Below are 18,056 nucleotides of genomic sequence, written 5' to 3' on the forward strand. Positions count from 1 at the left end.
AAAAGAGCTGGTGAAAATCTTGACTGGGGCTCCTCCTGCTGGAAGCTAAAATTATTCCTATATATAGGAATAATTTTCTTAAAATATAGAAAGTCCTGGCTGCAAGTAAAAAAGCAGCAACCTCCATCTCTCTTGGTACAGCTGTGTTTTTTGCCTTTCTGGTTTCTGTGTTCCACATTGTTTTACTGGATGCTTTTGTTTGTCTTTGTCGAGCTTTTGTGGGGTGTGTTGAATTCTTTTATTTTCCATAATGGCCTAGAAGAAAGAAGCTTGTAGCGTATGAGCTAAAGACATTTTAGACCTACAAATGTCTTCTTCTCAAACACTAAAGAGGCACCAAGAGCCCCCACACCTGCAGCACTGTGGAGGCGGCACAAGAGGCGCTACAGGAAGCAAAAACAGGGACAAACGAGGAGGTATCCGGGCAAGACTCGCAGCATAGCCACACATGCCTTCTATTGTTCTGGCTAATGGACGTTCACTGGAGAATACAACAGATGAAAGCCTACTCTCTTCTTCCCAGAAGATGATGAAAGACTGTTGTGGAGCGGAGGGAGCTGCGCAGGAGGAAGAGGAAGGATGAGGTAGAGGAGCTGACCAGTGCAGGACACCACGCTCTGAAACAGGGACAAACCCAGGAGGCGGTGCAACGTTTCAGAGGTTCAGAAGAGCATTGAAGGCAGCCTGCCAGGTTTCCTCCAGGTGCTACGTCCTCTGCCTCCAAAAACATGTTGGCCCACAGAGGCGGCGCGGCTCAGTCGTAGCGGCTCAGGACTAACACCTGAACACTATTGTTTTGCACGGTTGTACAATGGCAAATAGTGAACTTACTAAAACAATAGCTTCTAGGTTGCATCTGGTGTGGTTAGTAGCTCCAGCAGCGATAATGTTGAATTATGAGCTTTAAAAATGTGGAGGACGGTTTTTGGGTTTGTACAATGATGTAATTGTAATCAGGAGGTACAGAATGAAGACTATAGAAGAAGAAGCTTCTAAATTGTCAATGATTTAAAGTCAGTTTTACATATATCCACTTTAAAACGTGAAATATCAATGATGAGGTGGCAAAAAGGAAAGTTTTCAAGCCTCATTTCTGCCCACGAGGTCATCCAGGGTGTCGCCTTGAAAAACTGCAGTGCATGTACAATATTTTGCTAACCGGAGATGATGCAACAACTTTGACAATGCGCTAACAACGAACCATGCATAATGTTTTGCCGATAACATCCGATTTTTGTCAAAAACATGGCGTTGTTTGGATTTCATCATGTTTTCAAGTCACCAACAGTGTCTTTCAGCTCCACTGCACAGTCGCAGCTCACGAATCTCAGCTTAATTTAAAATAATCGTCATTGTCAAGTGGTTTGGACCAGTTTGTTCACCTAAAAACTTAAATATATTCATCATTAACTGACTATACAACTGCTGCTACTTATTTCAGAATCCGAGCCCAAAGTATCCTCATGAAACAAAAGCCTTTTACTCCTTTCTCAACAATTACCCAAAGATTGACCATATATCAACTCATATCATCCTCCCTATAAAACTGTTAATAAAATGTGAATTACTGCCCCCTATAATAAAATTGTGTCGCAGATAAAAACGTCAGATACTTGAACCAATTTCTTTTTTGAGTCTTCGTCCCTCTTCCAACAGAAACCAATAAGTTCCCGCACATGTACAAAGTGTTTCTTGGTAACTTTTGAGGAGAAAATGTTTTGGCAGATGCGTCATTGGAAAGGAAAGCCTGCCCTGATTCATGGTTTTATGGCTGAAATTATTTGACATAAACGTTCAGTGCAGGATGTTTTGGATCCGCTCCATTCAGCTCTCTCTGATCAGAAACACAAGGCCAGACAGTCGGACCGCAATGGGAAAACCGAGTTAATCTGGAGTTGATTATTAGAGGCAAGGCGAGGTAAGTTTATTTGTAGAGCGCGATTCATACACAAGGCGATTCAGTGTGGTTCACAGTTGCATGGAATTACAAGAAAGCAAATCAATAACAACAATAACAAAGTGATCAACTAAACATGGATTAATCAGTATTGAGTGGAGTGTTTTGTTGAAAATGTAGCTAAAGACAAAACACTGTTGCATAATTGCATTTTATAACGTCCAAGAACCTAGGGGTATTTTCTGGACACATACATTAACACACACTCTTAACCCTCCTTTTCTCCAGTTTAGCTTTACCCAAATCTAAAAAAAAAGCAAGAAAGAGTCAAATGAGCGACAAAAACGTGCTGCAAAAGGAACAATAACTCAATGAAAAAGCGACAAAAACATGACTATAGAGAGATGAAAACGCAACATAAAGTGGCAAAAAGGAGGTGAAAAAGTGCCGAAAACACATCAGAAAAGCTATAAAAAAGCAGCACAAAAACCAATAAAAACACCACAAAAAAGCGATTAGAAAAGATGTCAACAAAAACCTGATAAAGTGTGACAAAACACAGCAAAAGGGCGACAAAGAGGTGACAAAAATGCAATGAAAAAAACTACGAAAACACGACAAAAAAGTCACGATCAGTTTTGTAGGTCTTCAGCTTTCAAATGTGGAGTTACTCTGGCCTATAGTTAAGAAGCCTAACTTCTTAGCCCCCCCTGAACCGAGCACATTTTCTCCAGTTTGGCTTTACCCAAATCTAAAAGCTTCTTGAAAAGGCTTGCGACAAAAATGAGACGGGAACGAGGATGGAAACGCGGAAAAATTGATGAAAATGTGATGAAAATATCGCACAAATATGATGAAAATGTGACGAAAATGTGACCAAAAAAAATAAAAAAAATTGACGAAAATTTGACAAAAACGTGACAAAAAATTTACAAAAAATTGACAAAATTGACAAAAATGTGATGGAAAAGTAATTAAAAAGAAAGTGACAAAAATGCCCCAAAAGAAAAGTGGCAACAAAGTCATGAATAGTAATGTAAGAAAAGTGACTTAAATGAGTTTTGTAGGTCTTAGCTTTCAAGTGAGGTGTTACCCTGACCTATAGACTGTCACCTCCAGTCAAGAACTTTTTAGATTTGGGTAAAGCCGAACTGGAGAAAATGCCCTCGTTTAAGGCGGGGGGTAAGTTGTACTGTATTACAAAAAATGCCAATGCGAAGGTGATTAAAGTTGTTGTAAAAGCCTCTATAAAGCATATTAGTTTTAAAGTAATGCTGGAAAAAATGGCGGCAAGATTAATTGTATTTGAATGCCTTGTTTTGTGTGGTCTAGATTTTTCAGTTTAATGCAGAAACCTTTGAAATACTATTATTAGCTACTACTTTTATACTACTGATACACTATGGAACCTTTGATGTTGCTGGTTCTGTACCGTTTGCTCAATGTCCTTCCTGAAGCGCTCTGAGTCCTCTTAACCAGTAAGCACTGAAATAAAACCAATTTAATACATCTGATGTTGTACAGTAACCAATTAATAATGTATCCATATTTAGATTGGTTTGTTTCAACCTCTGTACGCTCCCCTCCCGCTGCTCCCTTCTGCCTGTTGCCTGTCAGTGCAGTGGGGCCCCGTGTGAAGTTCAAAGACCGCCGGATTTCAGAGCCTTATCATTGTGTTAGTGCAGATCACAGACCACTGTAATAGACTGGAGACTCGGCTTTTATCAGGAGACCTCCCACTGACCTCCACACGCGCACTTTATTCAGCGCTGCAGTCAACTTTCAACGCATTGTAGTCTTCCTGTAGCACTGTCGAGAGATGGATGGATAGATAGATAGATTGATAGAGAGACAGAGAGATAGATAGAGAGACAGAGAGACAGATAGATAGATAGATAGATAGATAGATAGATAGATAGATAGATAGATAGATAGATAGATAGAGAGACAGATAGATAGATAGATAGAGAGACAGATAGATAGATAGATAGATAGATAGATAGATAGATAGATAGATAGATAGATAGATAGATAGATAGATAGATAGATAGATAGATAGATAGATAGATAGATAGACAGATAGACAGATAGATTGCTAGACAGAGAGAGATAGATAGATAGATAGATAGATAGATAGATAGATAGATAGATAGATAGATAGATAGATAGATAGATAGATAGATAGACAGATAGACAGATAGATTGCTAGACAGAGAGAGATAGATAGATAGATAGATAGATAGATAGATAGATAGATAGATAGATAGATAGATAGATAGATAGATAGATTGCTAGACAGAGAGAGATAGAGAGATAGAGATAGATGATAGATAGATAGATAGATAGACAGATAGAGAGACAGATAGATAGATTGATAGATAGATTGCTTGACAGAGATATATATATATATATATATATATATATATATATATATATATATATATATAGATAGATAGATAGATAGATAGATAGATAGATAGATAGATAGATAGATAGAGTGTTAGACAGATAGATTGCTAGACAGATTGCTAGACAGATAGATAGAGAGAGAGAGAGAGAGAGAGAGATAGAGAGATACAGACAGACAGACAGACAGACAGACAGACAGAACCCTTTTCGTAAACCAGCACCCATGGTAAGGACCACATGAAAGCGTTTTTTGAAAAAAATGCATCTGTGTCTCTCCATTCGCAGTTAATACCCCGCAAAACCAGTAAATGAGCCTGAACTCAGAGGTCAGAAAGTCACCCTCGGTCTTGTGTTGTGGTTGCGGGTTAGACTCCCATGAGGTCAGCACTTGTCTGGATGGGACGTCCCGATCAGACCCAGATGTTCCTATTAGTAACCCCCCCCCCAGCCTAAACCAAAAGCGGGCCTGGCTGGCGCAGATGCCGTCGCCGCGGGGACCTCAGCTGCCGAATGCCATCCGCTGTACTTCACCCTCGCCCCGCCATCAGCGTTCCCGCTCCTCCAGACCCACGCGCTTTTGCACGGGAGACTCATTATTTCTGCTCAGATCTCATGAGAAACAGCTGGAGACAGAGCCGTGACGGTGTCGAGAAAAGAATAGAACATTGAGGTGAGGACTATACTGTAGAATCCTGTACTGATCCTGTAAGATGTGCTCTTCTGTGGAGCCTTCTCTGTTTTAGGATAGAGATGAAGCAATAGTGGTTTTGCTCTGAAATACACTGGATCATACAGTATATCGAATATTGGTTGCAGGCAGGTCGCCCTATTTACTTTAGATGCTTCCTGTGCATCATATATTTATATTTCCTGCATGTTGTTGTATGCCTTCACCAAAAAGAATTACCGTATTATCCGGACTATAATTCGCACGTTTTTTCATAGTTTGGCTTGGGGTGTGACTTATACTCAGGTGCGACTTATATATCAAAATATATTATTTCACATGTTTGTTATTTTTTATACTGATAGCCACTAGAGGGCGCTCTAGGCTTGTGTACCAGTATCTGCTGCTCCTGTACCACCCAAAAATAAATAATCAAGCAGCAGACAAAAACGTAACAACTTGCGAGGGTGAAGAGGAATGAGTTCGCAAATGGGTGTTTGAACAACGTGCTGCCAGGAGAGGCTTGTCAGTGGTGCAGTTACGCCCCCATGCCCAAATAGTTGCCAAGGCTGGTGCGACTTCGGAGTGACTTATATATGTTTTTTTCTTCTTCGTTAAGCATTGTTTGGCTGGTGCCGGAGCCACTTATTGTCCGGAAAATACAGTACTGCTTGTATACACTTGTAAATAGTTATAAAGTGTCTTCATTTCCATGCACAGACATTGATTCAAGTTTGAAAATGTGAAAAATCAATGCTGAGGCTCTCCAAAATAAGTCTGTAAGCCACAATTATGCATAATATGTCCATTTTAAAACACTTCACCGAGTCACGTTGAAGAGCGATGTTTGCAGTTACAGTGGAGGTGTCAAATTATCTATAAAAATATGTCTGTTCTGAGTTTGTTCGGAACAGTTTAATGCATTGGGTAAATATTGTATTTTGAAAGAAAATGTATAGTGCGCTTTAGGAGCTCAGAATGGCATTGTGGGAAAACTTTAACCACATCACACACCCTGGAGCAATTCCTTTAAAGTTCGGTTCATGCATCAATCAACAGTCAGTCAGTTTTTGTTTATATAGCACTTTACAACAGCACAAAGAAGACCACAGCAGTTTACCGAAAAGAATAACAAAATAATGGTAAAATGAGGAGTTAGCATTTGTAGCATGTAGCTGATTACTTCCACCTCCGGGAGTGTGTCATGTACAGTATGTCAGCAGTTTGGGACTTCGTGGCAGAATAATGGATGTGGCAAAAACAAGCAGGTTAGTCAATTTCAGCTCAGGGCTTCGAGGGCGACGAGGACATTTACAACAGTGCGAGCTAAGTATGTGGCCCGCCTGTGTAGCAACCCCTTATCCCTCTGGGGCTGCACAAGGCGAAACTGGAGAGAGCAATTATAAGATGCATTACGGCTTTTCCCACTTTCCTACGTTTCTTTCTCTGTTTCATTTCAGTATGATTTCACTCTGATCTCCACAGCTGTCACCTCGCACAACCCCTGCGTACATAGGGAGTTTGGGGGTTGGCAGTGACATGCGAAGGAAATTAATGAAAGAAGAAAATTAGGTCACACGACACACGCTGTAGTATGTGAGAGCTGAAACTGCTATTCATTTAGAGGTCTATTAGTTCCCAAAAATATAAACTCCAAACTTGTGCGTTGAATGGGACACCGTGGCTTGTATGGAACAGCTCCAAGGCCCTAAAGCTACAATATTCTTTAGAAGATATGGTTTATTTTCAGTGCCTGACATGGGCTCTGTACAATTGCAAGATACAGTGTTAATTTTGTCTATATATTTCTACTAAATGACACTAACTACACTTAATTAGACTGAAACCATGACTAAAATATCCAGATTTTTTTTTAAATCTTATTTAAAAAATGCAACAATGGACGAAATTATCCGAACTTTCAGGGACAGTTTGAAAGAGCCTCATATTATTCAAATCTAATGTGCTTTGTTTATGTTTGTGAAACAGTATTGAATAGATGCACTGTGATCTGTGCAACGATGTGTCCAGAGAATGAGATCAGTTGACGACCTGAACATCCTGAATGACCAGGTTATTCCATTTTCTTCTCTCCAAATGGCACAGGCATATCCCAAGATGGCAATGCCACGATTCATCGGGCTCACATTGTGAAAGAGTTGTTCTGGGATCATTTTCACACATGGATTGGCCACTGATGAGTCCAGATCTTTGGGATGTGCTGGAGAAGGCTTTTCGCAGTGCTCACACTCTCCCATCATCAATACAAGAACTTGACATTGCAGAAGCTTATTGAAACAACACCATGGTGAAAGTGGTGACATTTTTTGGTTGGGAAGTTTAAAGCAGAACTATGTAACTCATGCCCCTAGAGGTCACTGCCGATGTCGTAGCATGTTGCATTTTTTACTCATTAATTGTCCGTGAGAGTAAATACTACTCTGACAGAAAAGACAAAGGGAAAGAGAGATATTGTACATCCACTTACACAATGGAGATCATTTTTTTCTCTCAAACTTGGCTGTAAATACTGTTTAAGCGGCGCTAGCCCGCAGTTAGCTTTGCCCGTTAGCCTATTAGCTTCTTCTTCGTGATTCCATTAGTGTGTATTGGTGGCTTCGACCCCGAGGCAGGACAGTTGCAATTGTGGTTTTCGAGACACAAGGGGGAGATAAAAGACCCCCAATCATCCCACTAACACTTATATTATCCCCAGAGGGACTACAAAAAGGATTTATTAAGGTAAACAAGTTACTTAGTTCCTCTTAAAGATTACGTTAACAAAATTTACATTAAATTTTTGCTGACAAAAATAGAAAGAGTTGTGACTAAAGCTAAAGACTAAGACATCAAATAAAATAGAATATGTACAGTAACTAAAATGAACAAGGATTTCTTGTTTTCTGTTGTGTTGCTGTGCTATCTTTGCTCATAACTCATAAATCCCACTAATACATTTTACGACAAAATACTGAAGAAATACGAAACCATTGCTGTTTTAAAGTGTGGTTTCATCGCTCTTCAAAATAGTGCCCGACACGATTGGCCACTGGCGATTTCTGAGCACAACAGTTATCACAAAACGCTGCAATAAATCCATTTAAAGCCACATGAGGTCTAGACTGCAGAGCGCCCCGGGTCGCCCCCCCCAGCTGTGCCGACCTCTCCACTGTACAAAAACACCAAACAAAACAACCATCTATCAACATTTATGCTCGTTTTGAGACACATTTTCTCTCAGCTGGAGTCTGTACCATGAAATGCCTGTTATCAGTTGTGTTTCTCCTCTTAGGGGGAGTCAGAGGGGTTGTGTGACAGCCGTGAAGCTGATGGGGCGCGTTTGAAGAGGTCGCTGAGCTCTCGCGGTTAATTGCCTTTGTGATTAGCGGCAATTAGGGCTGATTGCATCGCAGAGAAGAGGGGACGTGACGCCGGCGCGGTTGTGTTCGTGCTCATCTCCTACGTCTTTTATGTTGGGGCCTGGATAGAGGGACCATTGAGTTGTCTCCTTTTTGGACTCTGTAGGCTTCAGCGGCCCATCTACAGTTTTTGAGCTACATTTGGTCTGAAAGGGTATCATATTGAGCATGTTTTGGGTTGATGGAGGAAACCGGAGTTCCAGGAGGAAATCCACCCAAATGCAGGGAGAATATGCAAACTACTCTAGTAAATGCCCAGGAATTGAACATGTGACTTTGTTCTGGGTTGTACAACCTGTTGATATAGATCAGGGTTGTCCAAAATGCGGCCCGGGGGCCAAATGCGGCCCTCAGACCAATTTTTGGTGGCCCTCAACCTTCTTGCTGAATCGGGACACATCATCAGAGATAGTCCTTTTTATTTGAAATGTAATAATTCTACACAATTCTAACCAAACAACTAACCTTTTACTGTGAGACAGAGCTGGCATGAAGGTTTTGAGCATAAATAAAGGCGTGAGGTGCAATTTAAACCTCTGCTAGTCAAAAGTTTTGTGGCACTAACCATCGATCTATGGCCCTTCACCCTGTGTACGCTTCAGTATGCGGCCCCCCATGAAAAAAGTTTGGACACCCCTGATATAGATGATAGCCATCGTTGAGCAATACATTCTATGTAGTTTTTTCCTTGGGCGAGACGTTTCACCTGCAAACCCTATATGTTTGTTTGTTTGATTGTCTGATTGATTATCCTGGGGTCTCAAGTTAAAACAAAAAAGAAGATAACAAAAAGACTATATTCATATTTAATTCAACTTTATAGATGTCATCAAAAATGTACCAGCTGTGTTTCGAGCCACTCCCTCATCTTTGATTAATCTTTAGGTCATCTTTGAGAAATCTTTGCATATTCCCCAGTGGCTACACAAAGCTCCTCCTGAGGTCTTAATTATCCAGGATAGGCTTTCTTCACCTCTTGATCTCTTGTTGGCTCCACATCTGGAGCCGGGTCCCCATATGCCCACCTAATGCAGCTGCCCGCCGCTCCTTACAGGTTGTTCCAGTGAAAGGACGGGTCAAATGCAGAGAAGGAATTTCCCTCCGGGGATCAATAAAGTATACCTTAATCTATACCTTAAAGGAATAGGCCACCGTTTTTCCATGCTGAGATATGTTCTTACCTGAGCTTAGACGAGTTGATGCGTACCTGTCTGGTCTTTGTGCGCGTGGAAGAGCATGGTCGCTTCTAACGTCACCCCATTTGGAGCTACAGGAATATAACATGTTTGGTCGTTTTGCGTGACTGAGGGCACTCAGAAAGACCAGACAGGTACGTATCATCTCGTCTAAGCTCAGGTAAGAACATACCTCATTATGTAAAAATGGTGGCCTGTTCCTTTAACCTAATCTTCCCAATCATCTCATTGCGAAGTAAAAACATTCATCATAACTTCACTATAGCCACATGAGCCACAGCGTAAAGTATTTAGCTGAAATCCAATAGAAAGTCTATGGGGAACTGACCAAATACTTTTTTTCCCCCACTGTATATTTCTTCTTTTTTCTCTCTTTATTGAAGCTGCACAGTGAAGGGGAGCATGAGGAGGGGGGTGGGAGGGGCTTATGGAACCTCACTTGGAGGATCGGGAAGTGAAACCGATGTATATTTTGTTTTATCTGTTTCTGATCACCAACGAAGTCTAAGATAGTGATAAGGATGCATTTGTGTTTTTTACCAAATACCTGCAAAAAGCATGATACTCCCTCTTTAGTATCTTTATTGGCATATAATACTGTATATTGTGTCAGTCTTTTCTGTGCGGCTACAAGTACCACTGTGTCTTGACTAACTGGATGTCTGTGTACATTTTTGGCAGGTACCCGTTCCCCACCGTCTTCAGCAGCTGCAGCAAGAAGGACTTGTCGGCCAGTTTTGAGAAGGGCGTGGGCATGTGTCTGTTCAACATGCCCGAAATCAAGGTGCTTTACGGCGGGCAGAAATGCGGCAACGGCTACGTGGAGGAGGGCGAGGAGTGCGACTGCGGAGAGCCAGAGGTCAGAGTTCAGCACGCAATTCAATTACAATATTTGTACATGAAAATCACTGACAAAATTGATGAGGTACTTTCTGTTTGGTTGCTTATTAGAAAAAGATAGTCCCACTTCCATAAAGCGTAATTCCGGCCCCTGCTCCCCATCTGCGATCTTGACATCATCAAATTCACGTGAGCCCAACCTGTGCGGCTGCAGTGTGAAGCAATATGCAGGGTTAACCAAGGGAGATTGAGGGCATGGGGGCCAGTCTGCCGGTGTCCCTACATCTGACTGTGCATTACAGTAGCATGCAGTACTTTCAGCTTTTTTGTGTTGTAGTTAAGCAGGAAGCAATCGTAGAATCAAATGAAAGGGTTTGGGAAAGAATACATATCCTGGAAAAGTCTCTCACAACTGGTTAAAAATGACGGGCATAAAACTTTAGATAAAACTTACAATTCCATGGCTCAGCTTTGGTGTACTGCTTAAAGGAATAGGCCGCCGTTTTTACATACTGAGATATGTTCTTACCTTAGCTTTGACGAGTTTTTTAGGACCTGTCTGATCTTCCCCCGTGCCTTCAATCACGTAAACACAGCACAGACGGCGTTAGCATTTAGCCTCTCCTGCTCTCCAGTATAGCTCCAAAACTGGTCAAGATAGAAGCTACCAAGCTCTTTCCCTATTTAAATATGGTTACGTGAAGTGTTACACTACAAAGTATAATTACACAAAATTAAACAATGTGGATTTTCTAAGCGGAAAAAAGGGGGAACTATATTGTAAGGCGTAATAATACCAGGAGTAGTTCGAAGAAGAGCTTGGAAGCTTCTATCTTGACCTGTTTTGGAGCTATAGTGGAGAGGGGGAGAGGCTAAATGCTAACGCCGACTGCGCTCATGTGTTTACGTGATTGAAGGCACGGGTGAAGACCAGACAAGTCCTAGAACTCGTCAAAGCTAAGGTAAGACATATCTCGCAACATATCTCAGTATGCAAAAACGGTGGCCTATTCCTTTAAGTACTGTAAACTTTAGGCACTGGCAGTGGTGGTCAAAGTACCTGATTTCATTCATATCAAGACCTTTTCTTTTCACATAAAAAGTGCCATATTGTACCTTAAAGGGATATTTCAGAATTTTTGACATAGGGTCTCATTTCCTAGTTATCCAGAGTGTTATTGATTTCTGGAGATATATATATATATATATATATATATATATATATATATATATTTTTTTTTTTTTTTTAAATTCATGCAGTTTTTATATTTGAAGAGTTTAGTGGTGCTAGGCTAGTGCTAGGCTAGTGCATGTCTATGGTAACTAGTAGCCTGCATTAAAAACAGTCTGACCCAAGCACAGTGCACCTGAGGCAAATCACTTATAACACCAGACTAACCATATAAATGTCTGTGTTGACTGAATAATTATTGAAATATATTCATTTTGCATTTTAAAGACCTTCAGCTTCCTGGTTGTAAGCTACGCAGCGGCGGAGTGATCTGCTAGGTTACCGGATCTACAGTAGTTTGTTTACCTGTGGCCGGCGTTACTACAAATCAGATATGGTAACGTTTGGAGGACTCCCCGATATATTTGAAGAGGTTATTAATGCAGGCTACTAGTTACCATAGACATGCGCTAGCCTAGTACTAGCCTAGTACTAGCCTAGCCCCACTAAACTGTTCAAATATAAGGACTGCAAGAATTTAAAAAAGAAAAAAATCTCCACAAATCAACAACACTCTGGATAACTAGGAAATGAGGCCCTATGTCAAAAATCCTGAAATATCCCTTTAAGTGGATGACTGAAGTATTGGCTCGAGAAAACCATATAAATCAGTTTATTGAGATTGGGAAAGCAACTTCTAAAAGACGAAAATTGTGCCCGAATTCACCCCATGTACGGTAACAAACCAGGGACAAAGCTTCTTTTTCATTATCCGTCAGTGGCATTTGACAGCCACATTTAATTTTTCCCATGGAACCTTTTTAGAAACGTTCTCAACGCAAATACTACAGATCCTCAAAAATATCCTCTAGTACTCTGAGCAGAGTTAGACCAAAGAGTAGATTTATTCGGGAAGGAAGATGCAAAGTTAGTGTCAGAGAAGATGAGTTTGCAGAGGAGGAGGTCAGATGGATGCATTTGTTTCACAGTTTCACCGAGTTGCTTGTCTCTTGTTCATTTCCTGACAGGAGCGCAAGCAAACAGAGCCCTCCGTAAACACAAGCGCTTCGTCTCTCATTGGAAAGCTTAGACCACCATGTTCCCATAATCCAAACGCTTTTCCTTTCTTCCGCAAAAACGAGCTTAGCGATAGGAGTAAATGTAAATATATTCTTGGCATTGTGCTCTGTGTAATGCAGTTCTCCCACAGCTGACAGTTTCACAATGTCGACCGGTGAATTATTCAAATCAACCTGCATCTGCGCTCATCGCTTTCAGACTGGTTAGTCACAGCCGACGGTGGAAGGAGAAACAGCTTAGGGACAACACATGGCCATGAAATATGAAAACATTGCTTTATGGGAGAGTTTGAAGTTAAATTATGCAAAGGCAGTATGTGAGAAAATGTGCGACAATCCTATAGTCGAGGTGTGTTTTTGTAAGCGTTGGTTTTCCAAAGTTGTACAGTATTTCCAATTACACATTTTAGAGTTATAATACTTAATTGACCCTTAAAGAATGGCTATTATGCCTACTTTTTTTTTTTAGAGATTTTTGCCATGTTACAATGTTCTCTCATCCAAAACATACCTGGAGTTGTGTTTAGACCCACTCGCACAGCTTTGAGTAATCTTTGAATGCTTTCCACACCTCTCGATCTCTTGCTAAGTTCAGTCCACTCATCGCAAGGTAAAATCACTCGCCAAAACTTCACTACAGCCACCCGAGCCGCACATTTTTTCCCCCTTTTATTGAAGCAGCTGCTCAGCAAACGGTGGCCAGAGGGGAGGGGCTTGCGGCGAAAGTCAGGAAGTGAAACTACTGGATAGTTTGTTTCTCCTGTTTTAGATCAATATTGCATTTTACTGCACAACATGAGTTTTTGTAGTGGCCCCACAAGTTTAAAAAAACTCACTGGAGCTCAATCAATATGCCAAGAGAGGGTAATCAAAGGGGTAAGTAGCTCCAGGGCAGAGTGTTTCATGAAGGAATTTTTCAGGCTGTTCTTTTTTTGACAATTCCCTTTGCAATTGGTGGTAAAGGTTTTACTGCTACGTACGTTTGCACCGATTCTGATTACTATTTCTTACTATTTCTTCTTACTTCTTACACTGTTGCTACCATTAAAACGTACATTTAGGATCGATTATCTTGCCACGCAATAGTCAGAGTCCAGGCAAACCTCATTTCATTTCAAATAAAGTAAAAGCATGCTCGTCTGTATTTTGTACTGAAGTTTGAGCCAGAGACGGGACTGAAGCTGCCCTTGTTTTTCCCACACAATACTGTAGTAATCCACACAGGGAAGAGCCAGCACCGACTACAAAGCCTTATACAAAACACTGCCAAGTCACACAGGCACCGCTGCACCCTCATTAAAAACTGTTCCCTATCAAAGTCACCGGTTACGCCTCTTAGCTCTGTCGCCTCAGTGCTCGGACGTCTTCTCTTTCCCCGCGGGATCATGGGAAACGTCCTCCTAATGGTGTCGGGCCTGTACCTTCTTTTGCTCCGTCCATCTGCTCCGGTGTGGTCTGAAATAATGGAGCTATAACAGTGGGAGGGGACCTCGAGGGAAGCTTCGAGCCACTGACTTTATAGGAGATCATGGCTAAGACAATATATGTAGGTGGATGTAGCCAACTGGGTTTACTCGGTGGAAGGACATGGAAAATGGTCAGGTAATCTCTGCAGCAGTTGTTAGCCATCTTCCGTCACTGCATGGTTGTGGCCTGATGAAATAACCCGTCAGACAATCTTTGTAGTCAATTTTTACACAGGTATAAGTTACCCAATACGGATGGATGGATGGATGGATGGATGGATGGATGGATGGATGGATGGATGGAGGGATGGATGGAGGGATGGATGGAGGGATGGATGGATGGATGGATGGATGCATACTGTAGGTTCAGGAGTAGGACAACCCATCAACCAACCCATTTTTCTCACAACCAACCTCTCCTGCCTCTGCCTAACCACGCCTCTAATTACCCTGATGCACTATTTGTACCAGCCATGCCCATTCAACAGTGTTTGTCTCAAACTGTCGATCCATTCCTCGCTTCGCTATATGTCTTTTATATCTTTTAATGCTCCAAAGGGGATCCTTGTTCGTGAATTGAAGTCACAGGTGCCTTGAGGTTTACGTGTATACAGTGTGGAATACAGTGCCCCATACCTGCATTAGGCTCTTACTAAGGTAGAACGAGTCGTCTCGTGATCGGAAGGTCGTGGGTTCGAATCCCAGCTCCCGCAAATGCACACTGTCGTTGTGTCCATGGGTAAGACACTTCATCCTACTTGCCTCCAGTGTCTGCGTACATTTGTGTATGAATGAGAGCGTGAATGGGTGACTGGTTCCTTACTGTAAAGCGCTTTGGGCTTGATAAAGACAGAAAAGCGCTATATATCCATCCATCCATCCATCCATCCATCCATCCATCTTCCACTTGTCCGTTCTTGGGTCGTGGGGGCAACTGTTGGAGCTGCCCAAATCATATTGCACCAGCCCATTATGGCTCCTCCTGCAGGTGGCGGGTCCACAGAAGGACGGCCTCATGGTTCTCACCGGGCCTGTTGGTCTCTCATTAGGGGCTTCTGAACCGCTCTTTGTCTGACCCATCACCTAGGACCTGTTTGTCATGAGAAACCCTACCAGGGGCACGAAACCCCTGACAACAGAGCCCCCAGAATCATTCGGGCGCTCAAACCCCTCCACCGCTTTCCAGGAGGGGAAGCGCTATATAAGTTCAGTCTATTTATCCTTTACCATTAGTGTACAATGATCAAACTTTCAGTACAACAAAAAAATGTAAAATCCCTGGCGACGCGTGCCAATTCAATAAGAAGTCCATGTAACTGAGGGCCAGATTTGTCCCCGGGCCGCACTTTTGGCATCCCTGAGGTAGACTGACAGAAATGAGGCTGCCAATCTGCACCATCTGCCTTCCCAAACACCACCAACACATTCATACAGGAACGATGGGTGAAGTGTCACAAAGACAGTCTGCCCTGCGGTAGTCAAGATTCAAACCACAACCTTCTGCTTATAAGATGACACCCTGAACCATCTGCACCAATCTCGCACATAACGGGATTCCATATTCCATTTTTTTGTAACATTGATCATCTAATATTGAATCGTATGTCTTCTGCTCCAGGCCTATATACACTCTACAATGTTTGCTCCTCATGTTGTCTGTTCATATTGAGTGCAGCCCTGTTTTCTGTGCGATAACGTGCCTTTTTTTCCCCTCGGCATTGAGTGTATTTGTCGTTACCTCCCCCTGCTGTCTCCCTCGCAAATGTTTTATTTACTCTCTCTTCCCTGTGTTTCAGGAGTGTATGAATCCATGTTGTAATGCCACCACCTGCACTCTGAAGGGAGAGGCCGTGTGCGCACATGGACAGTGCTGCCACGACTGTCAGGTACAATGTTTGTGCTGATTATTGCCAGAACTAATGCTTGATGTGCAAAATGTTTGAATTCCTGGACCATGTGTAACTTTTCTATGTGAAGTGTGCAATGTCCTCCCTATCACGTATTGGTTGTTGAGTTGATAACCCTTTTCTTGACAGTTGAAGCCTGCCGGGACGCCGTGCCGTGAGTCCAGTAACTCGTGTGACCTGCCTGAGTTTTGCACCGGAACGAGCCCTCACTGTCCCGCCAACGTTTACCTCCACGATGGCCACGCCTGCCTCAGTGTGGACGGGTACTGCTACAACGGCATCTGCCAGACGCACGAGCAGCAGTGCATCACTCTGTGGGGACAAGGTCAGGATTGAAACCAACAAAACACAACGTTTACTAGGACTAAGATGAATACTGTAGCGTTTAGGTTAGTTATAATAATCCTTTGTTAAGTTGTGCTCCGAATCTTTATAACAGGAGCCAAGCCAGCACCGGGGATCTGCTTTGAGCGGGTCAACTCTGCAGGAGACCCTTACGGCAACTGTGGCAAAGACAACAAGGGGCTGTTCGCCAAATGTGAGCCGCGGTAAGAGCACAAAGAAAAACAAGACTTGGAGGGGGGGAGACTTGGATTCACTGACAGGAATCCATGTCACTTAAAGGTGCAATGCCTGAATTATCCCGTTTTTAAGCCGTGAAAGTCAGAGGTAGTTGAGAAGAATCTCCGAGCTGCTGCCCAAACACATTCCTAGCTCTACTACAAGAAATAAATTGATACCACTACAGTACTTAAAGGGGCTAGATGCAAGTTAGCCATTTTATACTCAGTACTGCCACCTCAGGTCATGCGTGTAACTACACCTTCTATATTAACCTCTTAACTCCCGCCTGAACCGAGAGGATCTTTTTCCTCACGTCATCAGATTTTTTTTTTTCCATCATTTTTTTGTTGGGTATTCAACTCATTTTTGTAACTTTTTTGTCATTTTTTTTCACATTTTTGTCATTTTTTTGTGAAATTTTTAATCATTTTTTTGTCATTTTTTTCGTCAATTTTTTTCACATTTTTTTCACTTTTTGTCAATTTTTTATCACATTTTTGTCACATTTTGTCATTTTTTGTCACATTTTTCTATTTTTTTTGTCATTTTTTAAATCAAATTTTTGTCATTTTTTTGTCACATTTTTCTCATTTTTTTGGTCACATTTTTGTAATTTTTTTGTCACATTCTTGTCAGTTTTTCATCAATTTTTCATCAATTTCTTGTGGCATTTTTGTGACATTTTTGCCACTTTTTCATCCATTTTTCATCCCTTTTTTGTCAATGTTTTCTCACTTTTTTGTCACATTTCCATCCTTGTTTTTGTCTCAGTTTGGTTGCTATTTTCACAGCTTTTTACCAGAAGCTTTTGGACTGGGGTAAAGCCAAACTGGAGAAAATGTGCTCGGTTCAGGTGGGAGTTAAGGGGTTAAGCTCGTGCACGACGGCACTTCGGACCCGAATTAACACCTTTTTGAGTGACAGTGCAGGATTTTAGAGGCAGTTGTGGTGAACAGGTCTGGGCTCATTCTACATCTTAGGATATTGTTGGAACATGTAGGGGGAGGAAAATACATAATTTTAACATTTTTAAACTTTGTATAGTCCATTTAAAAGAACTACAAAGTTTGGGGGTTGAAAATTCAATCTGTCCACTTGGTTAATCCACCTCAGTCTGGTTTGTGTTCACAGGGCGTAGTAACATCACGAGCCAAAGGGGGCAGTATGTCAATGTTGGACAGAAACAAGGAAGTGGACCAAGCTGACTTTCACAAATAATGAATTGTGTATAAAGCTTTGCACAGCGATATTGACAGGCGCCAGTCTCTAGAGATTTACATAACTTCTATGTCATGTTGGTAATTTTCATGAAAATGCATTTGTTGCTATGTGAATGATACATCCTGGCCTGAATATATTTAACACCCACTCAGAGTCCACATTTTACTCACAGGCACTGGGATTGTTGATACTGACTTCACCCCTTAGTAAATATGAATTT

General features: G+C 41.7%; 1 protein-coding gene across 1 annotated transcript in view; it reads left to right on the forward strand.

Annotated features, from left to right (window-relative positions):
* LOC306978365 (disintegrin and metalloproteinase domain-containing protein 12-like) overlaps positions 1-18,056 on the forward strand; it is a gene marked incomplete at its 3' end in the record, with an annotated part of 168,752 nt that overhangs the window by 125,951 nt on the left and 24,745 nt on the right. The window contains exons 12-15 of the mRNA XM_079576888.1: positions 10,270-10,447; positions 15,941-16,030; positions 16,181-16,376; positions 16,491-16,599. Of these exons, the coding sequence (XP_079433014.1) occupies positions 10,270-10,447; positions 15,941-16,030; positions 16,181-16,376; positions 16,491-16,599 (573 nt within the window). The remainder of the gene's footprint in view (positions 1-10,269; positions 10,448-15,940; positions 16,031-16,180; positions 16,377-16,490; positions 16,600-18,056) is intronic.

Source organism: Gobius niger, assembly GCF_951799975.1.
Source record: "Gobius niger genome assembly, chromosome: 19".
Taxonomy (NCBI): domain Eukaryota; kingdom Metazoa; phylum Chordata; class Actinopteri; order Gobiiformes; family Gobiidae; genus Gobius; species Gobius niger.